This window comes from Chelonoidis abingdonii, chromosome 3 (genome assembly GCF_003597395.2).
Source record: "Chelonoidis abingdonii isolate Lonesome George chromosome 3, CheloAbing_2.0, whole genome shotgun sequence".
Taxonomy (NCBI): domain Eukaryota; kingdom Metazoa; phylum Chordata; order Testudines; family Testudinidae; genus Chelonoidis; species Chelonoidis abingdonii.
Window position 1 is genome coordinate 57,758,652 of NC_133771.1, and position 22,678 is coordinate 57,781,329.

General features: G+C 43.3%; 1 protein-coding gene across 1 annotated transcript in view; it reads left to right on the forward strand.

Annotated features, from left to right (window-relative positions):
• The window catches only part of COL19A1 (collagen type XIX alpha 1 chain), a 335,594-nt gene that overhangs the window by 248,567 nt on the left and 64,349 nt on the right, over window positions 1-22,678 (forward strand). Inside the window, exons 18-29 of the mRNA XM_075063425.1 lie at window positions 1,868-1,912; window positions 4,325-4,360; window positions 9,286-9,321; window positions 9,418-9,471; window positions 13,068-13,121; window positions 16,236-16,289; window positions 17,772-17,861; window positions 18,171-18,215; window positions 18,306-18,383; window positions 20,484-20,519; window positions 20,616-20,669; window positions 22,359-22,412. Of these exons, the coding sequence (XP_074919526.1) occupies window positions 1,868-1,912; window positions 4,325-4,360; window positions 9,286-9,321; window positions 9,418-9,471; window positions 13,068-13,121; window positions 16,236-16,289; window positions 17,772-17,861; window positions 18,171-18,215; window positions 18,306-18,383; window positions 20,484-20,519; window positions 20,616-20,669; window positions 22,359-22,412 (636 nt within the window). The remainder of the gene's footprint in view (window positions 1-1,867; window positions 1,913-4,324; window positions 4,361-9,285; window positions 9,322-9,417; window positions 9,472-13,067; window positions 13,122-16,235; window positions 16,290-17,771; window positions 17,862-18,170; window positions 18,216-18,305; window positions 18,384-20,483; window positions 20,520-20,615; window positions 20,670-22,358; window positions 22,413-22,678) is intronic.

Sequence of the window (22,678 nt, forward strand, 5' to 3'; positions counted from 1 at the left end):
ATGGACTCACCGTGACAGGATTCTTCCCAGCCTGGCTCACAGCCTTTCCAACCAGCGTTAGGCTTCTCTCCACAACCAGCATTAGGCTGCTGCCTCCAGCCTGCTACTGCAGTCATCATGCAGCCTCTTGTTTCCCCCCAAGCTAGGTCCTCTTCTGGCAGTGCTTCCTTTTACTGAACGGGAGGGATTATGGAGCTCTCTTCTTGCTGAATGTTGAATTGGAGGTTAACACAGTGCTCAGTAATGAGCCAGTAGGTTCATTACAATATTTTTAATCTCCACTGTTTGTAATGCAGTTATAACCAGCCCAAAAATTCAAATATCCTGAGTCAATCTCCCTCCTAAATAATGAGATTTTGTTTTAAGAGATGATCTCATGTTTTTGGCCTTTTGATTTTTGAACATCCCCCAATGTTTGTGTAACAATTTCAGGGTTGGCACTGCTCTCAAATGTACAGAGTAAGCTGCTGCAGAAGATCTCACTGGGGGACCCATATGAGATCAAATTACAAGGATTTTTATAAAATGCTGCATGATTGTGCAGGTCATCTAGCTTATCCCCAAGCCCACAAATTCTAATTAATTCTGTTCCTCTATAGCCCCACATCTGCCCATCACCCAGCCCAGCAATTAATTATACATTCCTGTGCAACTGTCACAGCATTTCTGGCCCCCAACTCCACTTCTGCTCTTGCAGCTTCAGTGGTTCTTCATCCCATTTCCCAGATCTGGGGCTACAGGGGGTTCCTCTTTGTCTTCCCAGGCCTGGATGTGGGAATTAATTCCAGAGTTTATTCATGCCCTCCTCCTACTTCCCTGGTCTGGTGTTGCAGGGAGTGTGTAGGAGCACACAGGGAAGATTATCCATTTATAAGAGGAGAGCAGAGAAGGAAGCTTGCTGGGCTCTTTCTTTTCCCCTTCCCCTCTGTGAAATGTCAGCTGGTCCCTCTCCACCTCACCTACCTAAAAACTCAGTTCTTAAGGATGGGGAGCGAGCTCTGCCTGCTTCCTGCAGCAGCCCTGATTGGCTTCTCTCCAGGAGGCAAGGAAGTGGGGAATACAGCCTGTCAGAGGATTTTTCCCCAATAGCACTGAAAATCTCATGTCATCTTAAGACTGGCTCGAGCAGGGGCCAAAATTGTGTGATTTGCAATGAAATTATGATAGTTTGTTCCATTGTAATGCTCTTTTAGAACTCTGAAAATATTATGTCTTCTTTTGTTAATTTCCTCCATTTTGTGGGTTTGAAATTGGGCAGGGAGAGAAGTGAAAAATATTTTTTCTGTGTTTTTAGGAGAGCAAAAGGTAATGTGCATAGTGTTTGGAATATATGCATACATAATATTATCTATTGAACCAGCAAGGAGAGCTCAAAAATATTTTTGGTAGCACTAGCAAATACTGGTTTTTTAAAAAAAATTCTCTTTAATAAAGTGACAGGATTTGTTACACCAAAAGTATTTAAAAGATGCAGGTCATTCCCAAGCAGTTTATAGCAAATTAAGTGGTCAAATGTTGGGTTCAAACTTTTTGACAGAAAATATCTGTGCATTTTAAAGAATGGAATATATATTTGCCAATTTAATGTATTGTTGGTCTGAGGAGAAAAGAGAAAAGACACACTACATATATCATTGTGTTGCCAAATGTTTGATTTTGAGTAGCAAGTAGAATTTCCTGCTCTGCAGCAGAAGACAATAACTTAAATTCAGTTGAAGCTGGTTAAATCACACATTTCAGTTATGATGATTACACGATTTCATGCCACGTTCAGTGCAAGGAGCAGATGAATGGGGAAGATTCTTTGAATTTGTCAGAATATAAAAGGATAAAGATTGTCAATAATTTTTTTATATTTTCTTAAAAGGGCCGGCAAGGAGAAATGGGCTTAACTGGTGCAAAAGGTGAAAAGGTAAATAATAATTCCTAACTCATATTCTTAGAAGTGATGATGGCTAAGTGTGGTTTATTTTTATTGGGCCAAATCCTTGAAAAACATTAAAGGTCAAGTAGAAGAACTGTGGGCACAGAAAAATATGCTCCAGTGGTAGACTTTGAGCCCAACATCCTCACAACCTACATTTTGTTTTCTGGCCTGGATGTCTCTGTAGGGAGGTCATGTCTGTTGGGCATGTGGGTGACTAATGGACAGGGCCACCTGCTGTGCACCAAAGCTGGGTTTAACCCTGGTGTATTGAAGCTGTGTCTTAACTGCATACTTAAATCCCATCGAACTTAAAGTTAAGTATGTGCTTAAGTAGGTGGCTGAAGAGGGATGAGCTGTTGAATGAGTTGTCCAGTCATTGCTAAGTTTTTCATATACTCATATGTAGCCCTGGATACTGGCGATCTGTCGTGTACAGAGTCCTCTGAATGCTTTTTCTGCTGCATTGCTTACCAGCATGGTGACATTGCAACATTTCTGGTCCTTTTGGGCTTTCCTTTCTGATGGTGATGGATCAGGATAGAGTCTATAATTTAGAGATGGGCAGACCTGCTAGCATAAAATAAGACAAAAGCTGCTGGCCATAAAAAAGCCCTATATGGAATTAATCTTCCTTACACTTTGAAAAAGGTTAGTCCATTTTTTTGCTTTGCCTCTTTATTTTTTGTGTGCTTCCCTGCTTCCTGATTTCAAGATGCATGAATTTCCAAAACACCGCAGACCTAGGCACAACCAGGAGGTACCTAAAACCTCAAAAGAAAGCAAGTATCTCAAACAGTGAACTACTGATTGCTGATTAAAATAACAATATTCTTTTACTTTCTCTTAAATTAGGAACATAAGAATGGCCATAGAGGGTCAGATCAATGGTCTGTCTAACTCAATATCAAATATTCTGACAGTGACCAATGCCAGATGGTTCATAGGGAATGAACAAAACAGGGCAATTATTGAATGATCCATCCACTGTCATCCAGTCCCAGCTTCTGGCAGTTAGAGGTTAGGGACATCCAGAATATGGGGTTGCATCTTTGACTGTCTTGACTAATAGCCATTGATGGACCTATCCTCTAGGAACTTATCTAATTCTTTTATGAACCCATTTACACTTTTGGCCTTCGTAACATCCCTTAGCAAGAAGATCCACAAGTTGACTGTGCATTGTGTGGAGAAGTACCATCTTCAATACCTAGATGAAAAAAACAGCATTCTTAGCATGATCAAAGCTTAGAAAAAGACTTTGCTAGTTAATCATCTTTTAATTTTAGTTGAAGCTTTTCAACAGCAGATTCAGCCAAAACAATTTTTTCGTTAGTGGTGAAAAGACGTAAACCGCATTTTTCTAGAAACAGCAAAAAGTTCAGTCATGCTTCCATTGAATCAATAGGAGTTTTGCTGGTGATTTAAACTGAAATTATGTCAGGCCCCAGAATGTTAGAGAATCAACTAGTTCTTGTTAAAACCTTGTACTGTAAATGATCTTCATACAAACAGAAATCTAATTTAGGCTGTTAATTTGAAAGAATCATGGTTTTGTGTATTAAAAGTCATTTGCTTTTGAGAATTCATATTTTAACACTATTTCAGTCATCACTTTCTGATATCTGTTTCCAATCCTGTGTCAGGCCCAAGACATAGGCAGACAGGCCTGCTGATTAGTACAAGGCAAGTGGCCAGGTCCCCATGCCACCCAGGGTTCAGAACCAGGAGTTCAGGAACAGGGAGACTGATACAAGAAATCAGCATGAGTCAGGAAACCAGGAGGTCAGTGTCAGGAGAAGAGATGGAGATCCAGAACCAGGAATCAGGCCAAGTCAGGAAACTGAAAGTCAAGAGCAGGTAGTAGAGGGTAAGAAGTCCAAAGCAGAATGAAGCCCAGTTGTACTGACAATTTCCTGCTCTCCTCATGCCTTCAGTAGGGGGAGCAGGCCAGTCAGGAGCTCTGTTGTCCCACCAGTTGGGGCCCCAAGGTGGAGCCGTCTATCTGAATTGGGCTTCAAGGAGTCCCAGTTCAAGCTAATGCTAGTAAGTCAGCAGGTGGAAAGTTGTAGCATGAAGATGTGCAGACCCAGGTTTGAAAGCTTTATGTTTATTATTACGTGTAATATATACTATGTGACCCAGAGGTAAAAGAAACGAACTTGGATAGAATCCCATTTTATTATCTGTCCATGTTCTTTATAATTAAATTAATGTAATCTTTAAATAGGCTTTCATAGTTTATATATTTTATAAAGTTGTTCATATGTATTGAATACATATAACTGTTAGTTTGTTTTCTATATGTTTTGAAGAGTTGTTTTCCAAAAGGAGACATACAAACTATTTATCATTTAAAATTACCATGTAAGTGTTAACATTTACTGTATACTGTCACAGGGAGAGTCTTCTGAAAAAGGAGAAAAGGGGGATCCAGTAAGTACAGCTAAAGCTTTGAGTTAACATTTATGCTTAGATCTGATTTTCTCACCATATACGCTGTGACACTCTTACCTCCGGCAATGCCCTGTAACCCCTATATTCCTCATCTAATTGTGATATTGCATATGTCGGAGAAAAACAGAGTTCTCACACTCAGATTGGGTGCAGCAAGTCAGATACTTCATTATCTCTAGCAATTGCATGGAGAGAGAGAGAGAGAGAGAGAGAGAGAGATAAACAGGTCTCTCTCCAGATAACAATTACAGTAAGCATTTATACCTTTTGTTACTAACAATAATGTGCAACAGCTGCATTTTGTTTATACATAGGTCACCCTGATATCTTACTTTTCTCACCAATTTAAACTATAGTCTACATTCCATACTTAACTCAAGGTCACAACAACTTCTCACACAGTTCTTTCCCACTCGCCTCACACAATCCTCGCTTCTACAAATCTCACTTTATTAGGATTACAGCTAGCCTCGCTCTTGCGCACAAACTACACAATATACATTGAAATCCCCTTCGTTTCCATCTCTGCTTCCACACATATAAAACGTCCCATGTGAGGTATCAGGGGAAAGGTTATGATATGCTGAAACCCATTGTTCCATCTAAACACGTGTATCATTAATGCATATAAAATTATAAGAATTGTGTTGGATAGTTTTCACTAAAATACACTGTGGATATGGGAAGCACCCAGATACTAGCTTTCCAGAGGCAATGACAATGGAGGTAACCAGTGCCCAGGTGGATGCTGAACAGACATCACCAGCCATTGTCCATCAGAGGAATTACAATTCAAAGACTCACTCACAGTAGACACATTGGGGTATTGCTTCACCTTGTGACTCAACAGTGCCCACCAGACATGCCTGGACTTGTGTTCTCCAAGCACATGGACTAAGGGTATAAAACAGAACACAGTGGCCCCACTGCTTTGCCTTTGCCCTGCCCCCACCTATGCCACAAGCAACAAGGCCACTCAGAAGACTGAAGACTCCAACAGAGGGGAGTGGCACAGGTTTCAAGAGTGAGTCCTGTGTACTATGAACTGCAGTATCCAGTGGGTTGAGGAAAACTGCTAAATCTAGATGTTGCCCAGTCTAATAGGGTTGAGAGTTTAGATTGAGTGCTTATATTTTCTTTTCTTTTGTAACCACTCTGACTCTTTGCCTGTCACTTATAATCACTTAAAATCTATCTTTTGTAGTCAATAAATTTGTTTAACTGTTTATCTTTACCAGTGAATTTGCCCAGAGTGTTTGGTAAATCTGCTAAGTTTTACAAAGGCTGGTGTATATCCACTTTCCATTGATGAAGTAGTGAACCAATTAATAAATTTGCACTGCTCATCTTGAGCAGTACAAGACGGTATATTCCTGAGGTACAGTGCTGGAAGCTGGGGGGATTTGGTTGGTGCCTTTCTCTGTGTGATTCATGAGTGGCTCTAGGAGTATTCATGCAATCTAACTGGGTGTGGGGCTGCACTTGTGGTTGTGCTGAGTGATAACAGCACCTGCAGGGGTTTGCTGCTTGTCACTATCAAGGCATTGTGAGAGACAGCCCAGGCTGGAGAGTTAAGGGGGCCTTAACCCCCAGGCTTCACCTGGGGATCCTGTCACATTTACATTCTGTAATTTTTTTGGTATAGTTTAATAGGTTTCATGCCAAATATTCCAAAACTTGACTATAAAAATGGCATCATGGGGTTCCATGTTTATTGCCTCTCGATTATTGACATATCAAATTCACTCAGTTTATGAGTAAAAAGTCGACATTTTCAACTGCCAGCTCTTCCAACTCAGAGAGAGGCTTGGGCAAAAAGGAACCTTTCCCTTTCTTGTACATCTGGGTGAGGGCAGCTAGAATCTCAGTGCTTGCAGTCCTTGGGCTAAATTTGTCCTTGGCCTCTCTCTGATTTCTTCTGTGAAGCTATTTCTGGGATGAATTTTTGGAACTTTAAATACCAGGTGCAGGGTCACCGCAGAGTAGGCCTTGGTACTGTAAATCCCAAGAAAGGTCTGGCTGATCTGAGATGGAAGTAGCTGAGTCTAAACATCTCAACAGCGGCCTTATTCTGCTCTTACTGAAGTCAATAAGATATTGGCTATAGAGATTAAAGGTAGCAAGATCAAGCATTCTGTCCCTCAGAGTTCTACCTATTACACTAGCAAATGCACTAGTCATCTTAGAGAGAAACTGCAGCTATTTCATTAACTCTGCAATTAACACTGAACATTAAGCATACTACGTAAAATATGTAACCGCCTTTATTAAAAACCCATTCATCTCTTTGGGAAGCTCTTAAAAACTTTATTTGCAGGCAATTCTTCTCATAGCCATATTTTTGCATGTTACTTTTTTATTACTAAAGATGTTTTCAAGGAATCAGAATCCTTATTCTTTAAGATTACATCTGCAGCTGCTTTGTATTTCTGACAGTAAATCATAATCCTCTCTTTATGATATGACAAATGTTAGTCAAATTGCTTAATGCACTGCAGGAAGGGGCTTATATACTATGGTGATGAATGCTGTGTAAGAACCTACGTGGAATAGGATATACTGTAAAAATGAGTAGCTTTGGAAAGGCATATATCCCATCACAAAGGCCACGTCTACACTACGGGATAATATCGAATTAGCTAAAATCGGTTTCATAAAACTGATGTTATAAATCCGATTTCATGCGGCCACACTAGGCACAGTAATTCGGCATTGTGCGTCCATGGTCCGAGGCTAACGTCGATTTCTGAAGCGTTGCATTATGGCTCTTCCATAGCTATCCCATAGTTCCCGCAGTCTCCCCCGCCCCTTGGAATTCTGGGTTGAATCATTATTGTCACGGGTGGTTCTGGGTAAATGTCATCAGTCATTTCTTCCTCCGGGAAACATCAGCGACAATGCGGCTGTTTCAGCGCCGTTTTTCCCTGGATTGCCCTGGCAGAGGGCATAGCTGGCAACCATGGAGCCATTCAGCTTTTTTTTTCCGGCCGTATGTGTACTGGATGCGCGGAGAGGGAGAGGCGATACTCGCCGCGCTCACAGCAGCTTACTTGCTTTTGCATATGATAGCAGAGATGGTTACTGGTCGTTCTGTCCCGTCTACGCGGAGAATACTGGGCAAGAATGCCAGGTTATCTAGTCCCCCTCTGTACTGTCCACTGCTATATGAGTGCCCCTGGCTGAAATGGCGGGGGGGCAACGCAAAAGCAAATTGGATTTGACTACTTGGGAATGAGTTCCTTCCTTTTGGTTATCTAATAGGTAGTCCTGCGTATTAATAAGGGAAGGTGTTTATTAGGGACCAGTGTACAGAGCACGCTGCTCCGTGTCAGTATTCAAAGGGGGTCCCTGAAAACCCTCCTCCCTTGCTTTCCTCCTCCCACCTTCCTGGGCTACGTTATGCAGTTGTCCTCCGCACCATTTGTTGATATGAAGTTTATAAAGATGCAGGAATAAGAACAGGATTGTTAGTGAGATTAAACATGAGGGTGGAGGCAGTCCTCCAGGGCTGAAGTCCAGGCAGTACGGAACTTTTCTTTTACCAGAGAAAGGAGGGTTCTGATTGAGCTCAGCCCCAGTTGCTATTGGATTTGAGGGCAGTTACCAGCGTTTCTGTTACTTTACTGGGAAGTACTGGGATCTTTCCTTTTTTACCAGGCGCCCCGGCAGGCCTTACTTGGGCCAGCAGGGAGCCTAAGGGCTACTGATTGCGGACGGATATCAGTTTCATTTGTACGTTCTACACCGGCGGGAGGGAGAGCGGGCGGATACTGCTTTCCTGCCTGCAGCATAGTCTACAGCAGGCATTCAGTTACACTAGGGTGCATTGAAGACGTTCAGAAATGATTTTCTTTCCTTTCTTTCACGTGGGTGGTGGGGGGGAGAACTGGAGGGAGCTTATTCCTGACATGCAGGCACTCGTGGTTTGAACTACGGATTGGGAGCTTCAGCCAAGATTGCAAATACTTCGAGATTGCTTTGGACTGTGGGATGCTGGAGGTTCAGTTTACCCCCTCCATCCTCATGAGCTGTCCATTTTGGTTTCTGCTTCCGTTCTGACTTGTCAGCAGCACTGTTCGTATCTGGAGATTTTTTTTCACGCTTTGGCATATTCGTGTTTCTGTACAGAGCTTGATAGCAACAGATTGTCTCCCATCAGCGATCAGATCCAGTATTTACCCGTCTTAGGTCCATTACATGGAGTCTTTTTGGGTTTTGGACTGCATCGCATCCTGTCGCCTGATCTAGCTCACGCTAGGCAAACAGGGAAATGTATTTCAAAGTTTGCGGGCTTTTCCTGTTTACCTGCCGCTGCATCCGAGTTCAGATTGCTGTCCAGAGCGGTCAGTGGTGCACTGTGGGATACCGCCCGGAGGCCAATAACGTCGATTTCCGTCCACACTAACCGTTATCCGATATGTTAATATCGAATTTAGCGCTACTCCTCTCGTCGGGGTGGAGTACAGAAATCGATTTAAATAGCCCTTTATATCGATATAAAGGGCGTTGTAGTGTGGATGAGTACAGCGTTAAATTGATTTAATGCTCTTTAAATCGATTTAAACGCGTAGTGTAGACCAGGCCATACAGGGTAATGACTTTAAGTGACGAAAAAGCACCAGGAACAGAGTTCTTAAGCAAATATTTTGTTTTCATGCAAATAGCCTTAGGACTGAAACATAAGAAGAGAAATCACAATACCCGAAACTGCAAATAGAATTTTTCAAAGGACAATCCTTTTCAAAGTTTTCCATCAACTACTCTTTAAAGAATAACCAGATTTTCATTATTTGCTAAATTGTGTTAACTAAATTAATATGACAACATTTCTGTGTGTAGTAACTTCAGTACAGTCAATCTTAGTTTAAATTTCAACTTATTGTGATCATATCTGTTATTTTCAGGGGGAAATTGGAATGAAAGGATCACAAGGAATTAAGGTATTTTTCTGATTGGTATACAAAATATCTAGTTTGTACACAACTGTATCTTGTGGATATAACATTAAATTATTTGAGAAAAATTATGCTTTTTAGGGTGAAACAGGAGATCGTGGTCCTCCTGGACTCACTGGAAATCCAGGATCAGAGGTATTTTAAACTATTTATTATAAAATTGAAAGTAGCATGTAGTGGCTTCTTATTATGCCGTTGGGTGTTATTTCGTTCACTTTATATAGCACAGGACAATTTTTTTCCATGAGTGTACTTGAGTTGCATTCCCAAAGTTCTTGTGTACGTACAAGCTGGGATTATACATGCACACATCCCTGAATTTTGTGGCCAAAATGGGCAATTTGTGTTCAAAGAACATGTGTATGCAAAAGTCTGAATGCGCTTTTTGGGAATTACATTTTTTGAAATATGGCCTCCATAACCAAAAAGAGGATATTCTGATGCTAATATTTATGCAGATGTGTCAATTTTATTCTGTGTAGAGAGCTAAATCACAAATTAATTATGGTTAGGTGCAGGTGATACAATATATGCTACCCACAATGTATAGCAGGGTTGATGTCAGTCGGAGACTTACACAAGATTGAAGGCAGAATATAGCTATTTTACATTTAGTTAGTAATATTGTGGTTGATTTCAGCATCACTCACTAGAGAAAAATGATGCAAGGAACTTTTAGGACCACTACTATTTGTATCCTTGGCTATTTATGTGTGCAATTACACATTTTGTATTGTAGATATCACCAATACAAACTGAGTGAGTCCTCCTCATCTGTCAGCCAACCAGGTGGTAGCCAGAGTGGATGCAACACTATCAGTCTCAATTCCTCCCCCTTACAGAGTGCAGGCAGACTTCTCTAGTTGTTGTCTTGCATCTCTAGAAATAGCTTGTACTTCTTAGCTGAGAAACCATCTCTCGTCCAGGCCTCAGCTGAGCTCTGTAATTGCATAGAATAGTAGGTACAATGGAGTCTTCGTCTCAAAGCCAAAATACCTCTCCTGTGCCTTTCCTCTGCAGCCTTTGGCAATGGGCCCATTCTGTCCATCCTTCCCACATCACTTAAGAACCATGCAGACTGCTCATGCAGAGGCACCACATTCAAGCCCAGTCAGAGACAGAAGTTCTGAATCTGGTGCCATCCCCAGCTTTAGACACTCAGGAAGAAACCATAGCCTGAATGACTAGGGCCTTTTCTGTTTCCTGCCTCTTCTGATTCTACACTCACCCTGCCCCAAAAGGTCTTTTCAGACTCTACAATGTGAACTCTGATTTCCACAGCCTCTGGTTGCTCCACTCAAACTATGGATTTAGTCATAATTTCCCAGTCTAAGACCTTAGACCTAACTCTGGAGTCCAGTGTGTTCCTTCATGAGCCCCTGGAATGAAGCTATGAAAATAATCTTTTAAACTGAGAACATCCAAATCACTACCACTTTCTATGCCTCTTGCACCCCCTGTGGCTCATGGAGACCCAGGGGATCAATGCTGTTGACTCCAAGTTGCCCTTCCTGGTACACAGGAACCTCTAACATTGCCCTATCAAATATTCTCAGTGTGGCTCAAGATTCTGTTCACTTGCAGGACAATCTGGTCCTGAGGTTAGGATATCTTCAAGTTTTGTCTCCTTGCCCTTAATCTTTAAGGGTTCTCATCTGATTGGGAATTTAGTGGATTCTGCATTGAAGGAGGTTTTGGAGAAAATAGCTTTCCTCTCCACCCCTGTTTCCCAGCTAGGGAAACACAAAGCCTCATCTTTCTCCTTTTCCTCAGGGAGGAATAGGCCCAGCTTCTTGTGGGGAAATCTTCAGTGAAATAGAAACCTAAGAACAAACCTCAGCATTCCTTTCACAAGCAGCAATCTAGAGCCAAAGCTTTGTCCAGAGAAGAACCACTGGAGCCATTTCTAACTATTCCTGTCCCTCAAATCAGATAGAAGATTCTGTGTTCCTTCACTTCTGAAACAGGATTGCCTCAGACTCTTGGGTTATAAATCTTTAAATCCTCTCCTACCCCTGATCTTCAGTCACATTTCTCCTTCTCTTTTCTGCCCCAGAATACTCAGAAAGGGGAAATGTTCTGTAAATTGTTGGTTACCTCCACTTGGTAGACGTCATATACCTGGCTTCCTTTGGTCTGACATCAGCCCCCAGGACCTTACCAAAACAATGGTCACCATCTCACCTGCCTTTAGAAGGATCTGCATGATTCCTCACCTGGCTGGCTGATCTGGGTTTCACCGATGTAGGAAACCTCTGCAGCAACCCAAAGACACAGTTCAGTCTATCTATCCTAGGTACTTAAATGCTCTCATTGCCATAGTATAGGAGTGCCCCACATTTTTTATGTATTTGTCCTCACAAAACTATAAGATAGGGAAATACTATTAACTCCATTTTACAGATGGGAAACTGAAGCACAGAGAGGCAAGCTGATTTGCCCAAGGTCACAAAGGAAGTCTATTGCAGAACAGGGACTTGAACCTAGGTCTCCTGATTAGTGGCTACTGCCCTAATAGCTAAAATCCTTTTCCTCTCACTCTTCATCAGTAACCTTGGACAAGTGAAATAATTAAGAAAAGAAACTCTCCAATTCCTTCCCAGATGCATATGCATCTTGTAGAAGTTATAACCATGACAAACAGATAGAGCATTCCTTCCTTCAACAGAATCCTAAAGCAAGAAGCTTTGATCCATTTTTTTCCAGTTCAGTGGCTTAAGGTCCATCCAGTCGCACACGGCCTTGTTGGAGTTCTATAGTCCCATGGGCAGGATTCTTTTTTCAACCTTTTCAGCAGCAGCTGTTATCCTCTTCCTATGGACACACTGGGCCAGATCCTCAGCTGGTGTAAAATGTCATAGCTCCATTGACTTCAACAGTGCTACAATGATTTACACAATTGACAATCTGGCCCATAAAGCAGACCCTCTAAGTGGACATGTTTTGAGAAATTAGCTCATTAATATGGAAACTTCTAATAAAGTTCATTGGGAAGCTTAGTGCATGAGCCTCTACTGCGTGAGCTAAAAGCCATATTGCTGTTAGCTAAGGCTGGAGCAGACTCATTAATCTCTAAGTGGTCTTGGTGCCACTAGAGGGGACAGAACACCACACCCAGGAGGTGTGGGGGTTACAGTTGTTCTCTAATCCAGGTAGAAAATAATTCTTAGTAGCTCTTTTATTTATGTTAGGGGTGGCCAACCTGTGGCTCTGGAGCTACATGCAGCTCTTCAGAAGCTAATATGCGGCTCCTTGTATAGGCACCGACTCTGGGGCTGGAGCTACACATGCCAACTTTCCAGTTGGCCAGAAGGTGCTCACTGCTCAACCCGTGGCTCAGCCACAGGCCCTGCCCCCACTCCACCCCTTCCCACCTCCTCCCCGATCCTGCCGTGTCCTTGCTTCTCCCCACTTTCCTCCACAGCTTCCTGCACGCCACGAAACAGCTGATCGGGAGGTGCAGGGAGGGAGGGGGAGGTGCTCATCAGTGGGGCTGCTGGTGGGTGGGAGGCGCTGGGGGTGGAGAAGCTGATCACGAACTGCTGACATATTACTGTGGCTCTTTGGCAATGTACATTCATAAATTCTGGCTCCTTCTCAGACTCAGGTTGGCCACCCCTGGTTTATGTCCTTACAGTGGATAAAGTGCTTTATTCTTTATTCAGTATAAAATAATTGCAAATATATTGGTTTTTAACTCTAATTAATATATATATATACACACACTGTAGGGACTACAAGGTCCTCCAGGACCTATTGGACCCAGAGGACATCCAGGAGAAGTCGTAAGTATTGTGTAATTTTCTATAGTCAGTAAAATCTGTTCAGGTGAGATATTAGACAGACAGTGCCAGGTGAACTATTGTTGTGTGGTCTTTTTATGGGGGTGATTTAATAGTTAGCCCATGGGATCTGAAAATGCAAATTCCAACTCTTAGTTTTTGGGGTTGTGCAAAACTTCTGAGTGTCTTTGTTTTGTCATCTACCAAGTGGGGATTTTAATACTAATTTATGTAACTCACAAGTGCCCAGATTACCCCCTACTATAGAAATATACACTGGAGGTGAAAAATACCACTATAATCCCCTTACAGAGCTTGTCTGAGATAATTACAATGAGTTGGAAAGATCAATGTGATAAGATATAAGATTGGGGAAGTTGGGAAGGGAAGAAAAATTCAAGGCCTTATAAATAAATGGCCTCACTTTTACAATCTGTGTTTTTAAAATCTATAATTTGTCATTATCAACAAACTTTCAGTAATAGTGGATAATATGAATCTAAGTATGCAGACTTATTTATTACCTTAGCACTCTAGGTCAGTGGTATAAGTAAGAACCAAATTAATCCCTTGTATAACTACATTGAAGCTATATTTCGATTCTGTTATTGTTGGCCACGCAAAATATGTGTAGGTTTATGCAAATGGGCATTTTGAGTACAAAATACACAGCTGTGTGCAAAACAAGTGACTGTGAACACACATAGTTGGTTGTGTATGTAATAATTTATTTGGCACCTGAATTTAGTTACTAACATTTAATTTATACAAGTCCAATTTAGGTACCTATTTTTAAAATTTTGGTTTGTAAGGTGCATTCATCTACAGTGTCTTTGACTAAGTGGCATATTAAAACATGTACTTTCAAGACTGAACTCTCCAGTCCCAAAAATTGTTTGTGATCTGTACTGCAAATTTCTTGGGGCAGGGACTGCATTGTCCTTTATCTATTGTACAGCACCAAGCACACTTATGTGCAACTTGTATAGCCATAGTCCCTATTTTTGCCTAGGCTTTGATTTGGAACAGTAGAGTTGGGAGGGAGGACTGTCATGAAGCTAGTTCTGACTCCCAGATTTTCTGCCCAATGCATGGAGAGGTGGGTGCTGCTTTAATCTTGTTCCCTGAGAAACCATTCACCAGCTGTGATTAACTCACTCTGGACTTTCTTCCTCCTTGCCTCTGACATGGCTTGTACACCAGAGTCTGCAAGGGAAGATCACTTATCTACACAGGGGAATCCCCAGCAAGGCAGCTAGGGCCAGATTGAATCCTCTTTGTGTCACTCTAAACAGGGATGAAGCAGGACAGAAAATCTGGCTCATAGTTAACACATCTAAACTCCTATGTACTTTTGTAATGTTTTTCCATTTGTGAAACTAATGAATACCTTTCACTCATCTACAGTTCAGGATTTTTTTATATACTTTTGAAATGAATGATGTATGAAATGTCTGAAACAAACAGTTTGTCTGCATTTAGGGCACAATACAGTCAAGCAAGGAGAACACAGCCAATTGAATGCTTCCTACTGACATGAACATTCCATTCATTCTTTACGTGCAAGTGCTAACAAGATTAAATGTTTCCCAGTGCAAAGAAAAGTTGAAGTGATATGCCTTGCAAGATCTTTTTGACAAAGATAATTACTTTTCATTTGAATTTGCATATCGTAGTTGGGCATGAATACTAGACATCCTTGCCTTTGAGTAGATCTACCATTTGCTGTGGAACTTACCTAAGGTTCATGATAGACAAGCATACATCACTTCATGGAATAAATGTAATGTAATGTATTAAGGTAGATGACAACTCTGTACTTCCTTTTGGAACAAATGTAGATCACACTTTTCTATAAAGTAAACGAAAATCTTGTGGGGTTAGAGAGTGAACTTGAGTTTAAGCTATTTATGCATGCTTAGGTAATTTTAAATTTATTTTATTATTCTTTCATGTCTCTGCATCTCTAGTTGCTTGTATTATTAGGAGGGAAAGGACAAATATGAAAATCAAAACTTTGATGTGGAAGCAGACCTCTGGAGGAGGGACAGAATGCCATTATTTTGCTGAGATTTTTAATTGTCTTTTGAATATTTAAAACTAATTTTTTTTAAAAAAAGGAGATTTGGAGTTAATCAAATGTACAATATTAAAATTTGGTTCCTTGAGGCTTTAAGAGTAAAGAAAATATCAAGCAAGTAATGCCCGACACCATGTGCATCATATTCCAGTAGCCACAGGCAGGGGCGGTGCAAGGATGTTTTACGCTCTAGGCGAAACTTCCACCTTGCATCCTCCCCCATCCCCGAGCCCCCACTTTGAGGCGCGCCCCCCTTCAGCAGCTCCCCATCCCCCACCCTCCGCCCTGAGGCACCCCCCCAGTTCACCCCTACTCCATGCACGAGCACCCCGAGCACATCGTCGCTGCTTCACTTCTCCCACCTCCCAGGCTTGTGATGCCTAAACTGATTGGCGTCGCAAGCCTGGGAGGCAGGAGAAGTGAAGCAGCCATGGCGTGCTCGGGCGGGAGGTGGGGCAGGGGTGAGCTGGGGTGAGGAGTTCCCCTGGGTGCCGCCCTCCCACTTACTTGCTGCGGGCGTTGCTCCCCTGCTCCAGCTCCCTCCGCCTAAATGCCGGCAGCGACTGGGGTGGCCAAAGATCTGGCCGCCGCAGTCGCTGCTGAAGAAAATGCCACTCCCCAAATCCTAGTGCAGTCACCTAAATGGTTGCACCGGCCCTGGCCACAGGCAAACTAGTCCTTTAAATCTAGTAATTTTACTTGTTACCATCTTCCTTTAAACACTGTCAGTTTTCAGGACTCTGGTTTATTATGATATTTTTTTTCCAGAAATCTCTTAATTGAATTTTTTCAGGAAGGTACTGCCCAGAAAGGTAGAGAAGGCAATTTTTGGTTAGTAAATATTCATTTAAACAAAATAACATATGCATACCCCTAAAGAAGTTCTCACTTGCATGAATAAGAGGAGCTTAGCTGGGCCTATAATGTATGGTAACTACTCCAGATTAAGTGCCTTTTTCACCTTTAATCTCAGATAGCATACTGACCTGAAAGATGCTGTAATTGACGTAAAATGTTGGTTTTTTTAAATTAACTAGGGTTTACCAGGAGAGCCTGGGATACCAGGAAAACCAGGAATTAAAGGAGAAAAGGTATGCACTAAAATTTGATCAATTAAATTTATGATTTAGAAAATATTAGTCAAATATTATAATCTTGAAGGAGTCTTCCATCCTTCCACATTCATCTATCTAGGTACTTTAAGAATAAATAAAAAACATGCCTCTTGCCTGAAGAGTTTACCTTCTAATGTGTCAATCTAATTTCAATGTAATAATTGAAAGAATCCCATTGACTTAAATGGGGGTGGGATTAGGCCTGCAGTTGGATATACCAGTACTACAGAACAGCAAGGATTAATTGTGCACATGTGTGTGTGTATCTGCATGTACAGGGAGAAAGGGAGAATTATATGGGAAGGATGTGAATTCTGAGATGAGTTATTGCATTTATACATCTTGGGGTTTGTGTTTTAAAAAAAGCCAGTGAAGTACATTAATAGTTTGAGGGTGCAAGCTGTTGAGAAGGCAAGAATAGAGGTCAGCACTGGGGCACAGACCTAAAGAAGCTAGTCTTGTGGAACAGGAAGAAACATAAAGTTGCACAACACACATGATCTGGGAGGATATTTGAGGTGGAAAGGGTAGCATGAGAAAAGGCACAAAGTCACTTGTGGAAGAAGGAGTTGGGCTAGCCAGAGATGTGCTGTGTTTGTAGAGTGCAGAGTTAAAGTGAGAAAGATAAGGGAGATGTAGGTAGGAGTATGGCTGAGCAGAGCCTTTAAGGTGAGAAGAGGAAATGTCAGTAATTGAGATGAGGGATTGACTAAGGCACGGACCCAGATTTTTGCAATAGGGATAGAGAGGAGGGGATGGACAGTGGAGATGTTGCAGAGGAATAACTGGCAGGATTTAGAGGCAATCTGGATATTAGAGGATGAAGGAGAAAGAAGTGTAGATATGATACCAGCATTGCAAGCCTGAGTAACTGGGAAAATAACAATTAACTAGATTAGATGGACTCTTGGTCTTTTCTGCTATAGCAAATCCCATGTTCCTATGTTTTGTTTTGTTTTTTTACCTTGCATACTTACCTGTGTAACATTTTTTTAGGGCAAATATATATTTCGTTAAGAAATTAAAAGCTGTAGATGTATTATCTAAGCATATGTAACAGATTTCAATACATGTCAATACTTCCAAACACCCTATCATAAAACTCACTACCCTGTAGAATAGGTGTTGGCCTATCTGATTTACAGTGAAAAATCTCTGCTAGCAGTATAGCAAACACCTGCTTTAGTGTGTAGAGCCTGACTGGCATGGCAAATAATATTAAAAGTTGGTTTTGTTTTATAAAACTGGAGTCATATGTTTGATTATCAAATAAGCTGATGTAAGTACAGTGGTACATTCTGAAATAGGGCTGTTTAAAATGTTTACCAATACCTAGAGATAACAGGTAACAGAGATCTATCATGTAAAAAAGTCATGATAACCCAGACCTACCTTAATGTTAATTTTCCTGAAAGAAAACACTAACATTTCAATTAGTGGTTTTTATCTATTCCACAGGGTGATTCTGGTGGAATTAGAGGGCCTCCTGGACATCCAGGTCCAAAAGGTGAGACAGGACCCCCTGGGCCAAGTCTGCCTGGGAAACCAGTAAGTACTTACTACAAGGGCTTTCATTGCTTATTTCCATATAGCACTTCTAGCACTTCTGAAAATGATATGTATAGCAATCCTAGTATAATTTTGAAAACAAAGTGTATGTTATACCTGTAAAGCAAGTGCATAAACAATACAGTCTAAAATCTCTTGTTAATGCAAGTATCTTTTCAATGATTTTACAGACTCTGGCACTAATAATCAAGATGTAGACAGATCATTTTTATTTACAAATGCTGACTACCTCTGACAATAAAATTCAATCAGACTCTGTAATTTTAAGGTAGAACTATTGTTTTTTAGGGTCTGGCTGGCATGCCTGGAACCCCAGGTCCACGAGGGCCTAAGGTATACAAAAATTATCACAATTCCTATTTCTAAGAGATACACTGATTTCTGCTTTTAAAGATGAAACAGAAAGTTTTGTAACCTTATCAGGGTGAAAGAGGACTGCCTGGCATACAAGGGTCCCCTGGAGAGATGGGACCACTCGGAATAGGAATGCAAGGACCCCCTGTAAGTATAGCAAACAATATATGAGAGTTTTATTTTAGTTATTACTGAGAAATCTATGTAATGATCAGGTTCATATAACATGTTTCAGATTAGATATTCCTGATATGAGTTTCCTGCTTCGCTGTGATTCCTGACCCAACACCTCTTCTCCTTTCACAGAGCGGAAAATGATATTACTGTCTAGGTCTTGCTGTTAGTCCCCCTAGAACTTCACTTATAAGTGGAGGATGGGAGAGTTGCAAGAGCCTGTGCTCCGTGCCCTCCCACATTAATTGCACATTGCTCTGGGACATCTTAAAGCTGAAGGTTCTTTTTCTGGCTGACAGCTCTTCTTAATTTGTCTGCCCCTTCTGATTCCAGCACTGGCACATGAGAAGAGACACTAAGCCCTGTAAAGCATCCTTGGCTGTCAGTCAGTCAGTCAATAACAACAGTCCCCTTCTCTGTGTCATCCCCCATGTCCTGTACAGTAGTGGGGCAGAGGCAGATACTCTGCCTTGGGAAGGAAAAGGGGAGGCTGGGCAGCTGGGCAGCAGCTCCAGGGCTTCAGTGTTAGGATGCCTGAATTACAAGAATTGGAGTACAATGGGTTAATTGTGGGTGCAGAGTCTCTAGCCAGAGCTGCACAACTCAGCACAAGCTTCACACCCATCAAGCAACAACGTCCAAATGTGGCCAATTTCCACGTATATATTTTAAACATGAAATGAGCAAAGGACACTATATCTGGAGTAATCAGAATAAATAGCTGCAGTAGTATGGTCTTTTACATCATTCTTGCTATCAGCAGCACACTGTTCAAAATGCTATTTCATTCTTGCTTCTTAACACTGCATCTTTATTGCACTTATTACTTCAGCATCCAGTCCATTTCTAGAAGTATCAGTGGTTACAGGAACTTCTTCAGATATTCCCACAAAGTAAATAGAACATATTTTTGAAAAGCAAGACATTGAAAAATATCAGTGTTTTTTCATTAGAATGTAGCTAGCTCCACAAATTCTAAACTTCATTACAACTATTTTCTCCCAGCTTTTACTGCTAACTTAAAATGTTAAGGGCCCTAGAGTTTTCCAAGGTTGCAATACCAAGTGGCAGATCCTTTGCCAAGCCTGTGTAAAGAGGTGTTGTACAGAGGCAATCTGTAGTAGTGTGGACTGGAAGATAGATTTCTCCCTCAAGGGAAACTCAGGGCTGCAGTGGATTACATGGGGTTGCTACCCATATTCACCAGGTGAGGGATTTTTCCTTTTGTATTTTCATAGTCACATGTCCACCATTCTTGACTTACTCAAACATCCTCATTATTGTGTGAGCCCCAATAGAGCACAGCTCTGTGGTGATCAGGACCCCAGTGTGCTCCCCCAGAATTTGCCCCTCCATAAGCCATGGAACCGTCTGCAACTTGGGAAATTATTTGGCCTTAAAAGGACTGAGGTTCAGATAATGCCAGCAGTTGTTCCATAATCCAAGTGATAATCTTTCTTTGTTTAGTTGTCTTGATAGTGTTCAATAATATAGGAGGTAGATGACACAGGTAATGCTCCTGAATTCTACTGTGTTGAAAATGGAAATATCTTGTCAGTCCAATACAACATATTAAACTGAACTTTTCACTTTATTGAAATGACTAAGTTATAGAAATCATAATGTTTGAGACAGATGGCTATAGATTCAAATATAAATTTTAAGCAAGTCTAATCATGTAAAAAACAAATTAATGTTATTTAAATGTTTACATTTTTACATTGATTCTTAGGCATCCCACAATTTGTGATGCTTTTGCCTATTGCACTGCATAAATTTCAGTTTTCCCTGTAAATCGCAAGCTAACTGAACAGTCCATTTCATAATAACATAACTGTGTCATTAGTCGGTGGCCTTACTTTCCATGTGAAATGGTTCTTAACCAAAATACTGGATCTGATCAACCTTGAACTTTAGTAAAGTTTGGTCCAGATTTGTAACCTGCCATTTCAGCAGGTCTCATTCTCTAAGATGCGCTGAACCGAAAGCCCACGTTCAGTATTTTTGGTTCAAGATCACCCCTTTTTTAAAAGCATTGCTGCTATCTGAGTCTACATTTGGCTATTTTTACAGGGTCCTAAAGGTCCATTTGGGGAACCAGGTGCACAGGTAAAATATTTATTGTATAATTTGGAAAAATGAATTTAACCTAACATGTTTTCCAGTTTCTTGAATCATATCTTAAGTAACTGTTCTGTATATTAGGGCCCTAGAGGACCCCCTGGATTACCTGGACCTCCAGGTACCCCAGGTGCTGATGTAAGTAACAGTTCTTTATATAACACTATATTGATACATGTGCCTGTAACGGCCTTGGCCGCGGCTCAGCTCCGGGTCGCAGGGGCTGAGCGAATGAAGTCTGTAGTCCAAGCCCTTAGGTAGGGCGGGACAGCGAACAAACAGGTTAGAGGCTCTGGCCCTGTGAAGCAGGGCAGAGCAACAAGCAGTCTAGAGGCTCGTGCCCTGCTGAAAGCAGGGAGAGCAAACAAGCAGTCTTAGAAGGGCTCCGGCCCTTTGGGCAGGGCAGAGCAACAGGCAGTCTAGAGGCTCGGCCCTTTGGGGCAGGACAGAGCAACAGGCAGTCTAGAGGCTCGGCCCTTTGGGGCAGGGCAGAGCAAACAAGCAGTCTAGAGGCTCCGGCCCTTTGGGCAGGCAGAAGCAAGGGACAATTGGAGGCGATCAAGTTCAGTAAAGGAAGGGGGAGTCGCCACCCTTAAGGGGTGGCAGGGGGAACGCAGGCCCTCCCACTCCACTGCATTCCAGCCCGGGGGCCCTAGTAGCGGCTGTCGCCGCTAAGGTGGTCAGTGGGATCCGGCCCGAAACACACTGACCGGTGTGAGCGGCAGGGTTCCACCGAAACACACGACCGGAGGGTCAGTGGGGATCCTGGCGATGCACACGACCTTCGGCTCGGGGCCTTCTGCGGCCTGACTGTCGTCAGCCGCCCCCAGGCTGCTTCAACCTCCCCCTCCCTGCGGTACCTGCCCTCGCCGGCGTCGTCCAGGGGTTCCCAGATCATGGTTCTTCCGCTGGCTCGGCGGGGGGGTCCAGTCCAGTCCTCGGGGTACGGGGTCCAGGAGGTCCGGTCCAGTCTCCGCTCCTCGGGTTCGGGCGTCCGGTCCAGTCCTCGGGGTACCGGCGGTCCCGAGAGGTCCGGTCCGCGGGTCGTCGTCCTAGCTCCTGGGGTACGCGGTACGGGTCCAGGCGGTCCGGTTCAGTCCTCAGCGTCCTGGGGTTCGGGCGGTCCGGTTCAGTCCTCGGGGACCGGGGTCAGGCGGTCCGGTCCACTCCTCGGGGTACCAGGGTCCAGGCGGTCCGGTCCCAGTCCTCAGCGTCCTGGGGTTCGGCGTCCGGTCCACTCCTCGGCGGTTACCGGGTCCAGGCGGTCCGGTCCACTCCTCAGGGTACCGGGGTCCAGGCGGTCCGGTCCAGTCCTCAGCGTCCTGTGGGTTCGGGCGGTCCGGTCCATCCTCGGGTACCGGGCTCCAGGCGGTCCGGTCCACTCCTCGGGGTACCGGGTCCAGGCGGTCCATCCAGTCCTCCACAGGGCGAGCGTCCGAAGGCGCGGCCCGCTGCTCTGGGTGCTGGCCCCAGGGAGGGTCAGACCAGGACCCCTCCGGATACCGAACGAGGGGTAGCCGGGCCCAGCGGGAGCTCGGGCACCCACGCTGCCTTCTCCGGCGGCCTCCCCTAACTGAGGGCTGGGACCAGGGTTTTTATACTTCCTGTCCCGCCCCCTGACTTCTGGGGGCGGGAACAGGCCGAGGGGGCCTTGCACTTCCGGCCCGCCCCTTGACTTCCTGGGGGCGGGAAGGTGGCCGGGCCTCTGCCCGGGGCTGCAGGGTCCCTAGCCTATGCCCAGTCTCAGGCGTGGTGTGCCCCCCTCGCTACAGTGCCCCTTATCAATGACTTAAATTTAAAATGCAATGGCCTTGTTTCTGTTTCTAGGGTGCTCCAGGACCAGATGGGAAGCCAGGACTTCCTGGTCCTCCAGGTGACCCAGTATGTATACAAGCTATGCTTGACTTACATTGTGTGGATGCAAGTATCTTAAAACAGAAAGACATCAGATGCCTAGTAGGCCTAGCAAATTGTATTCCAGGGATCAGCAAGCTTTGGCCCATGGCCCACCAGGGCCAGCCCCCGCAGCCCCCATTGACCTGCAGAGGCGAACCGCGGCCAGTGGGAGCCGTGATCGGCCAAACCTGTGGACACGGCAGGTAAACAAACCGGCCCAGCCAAGAGCGCCACCGGCTTTTTTGCCGGCC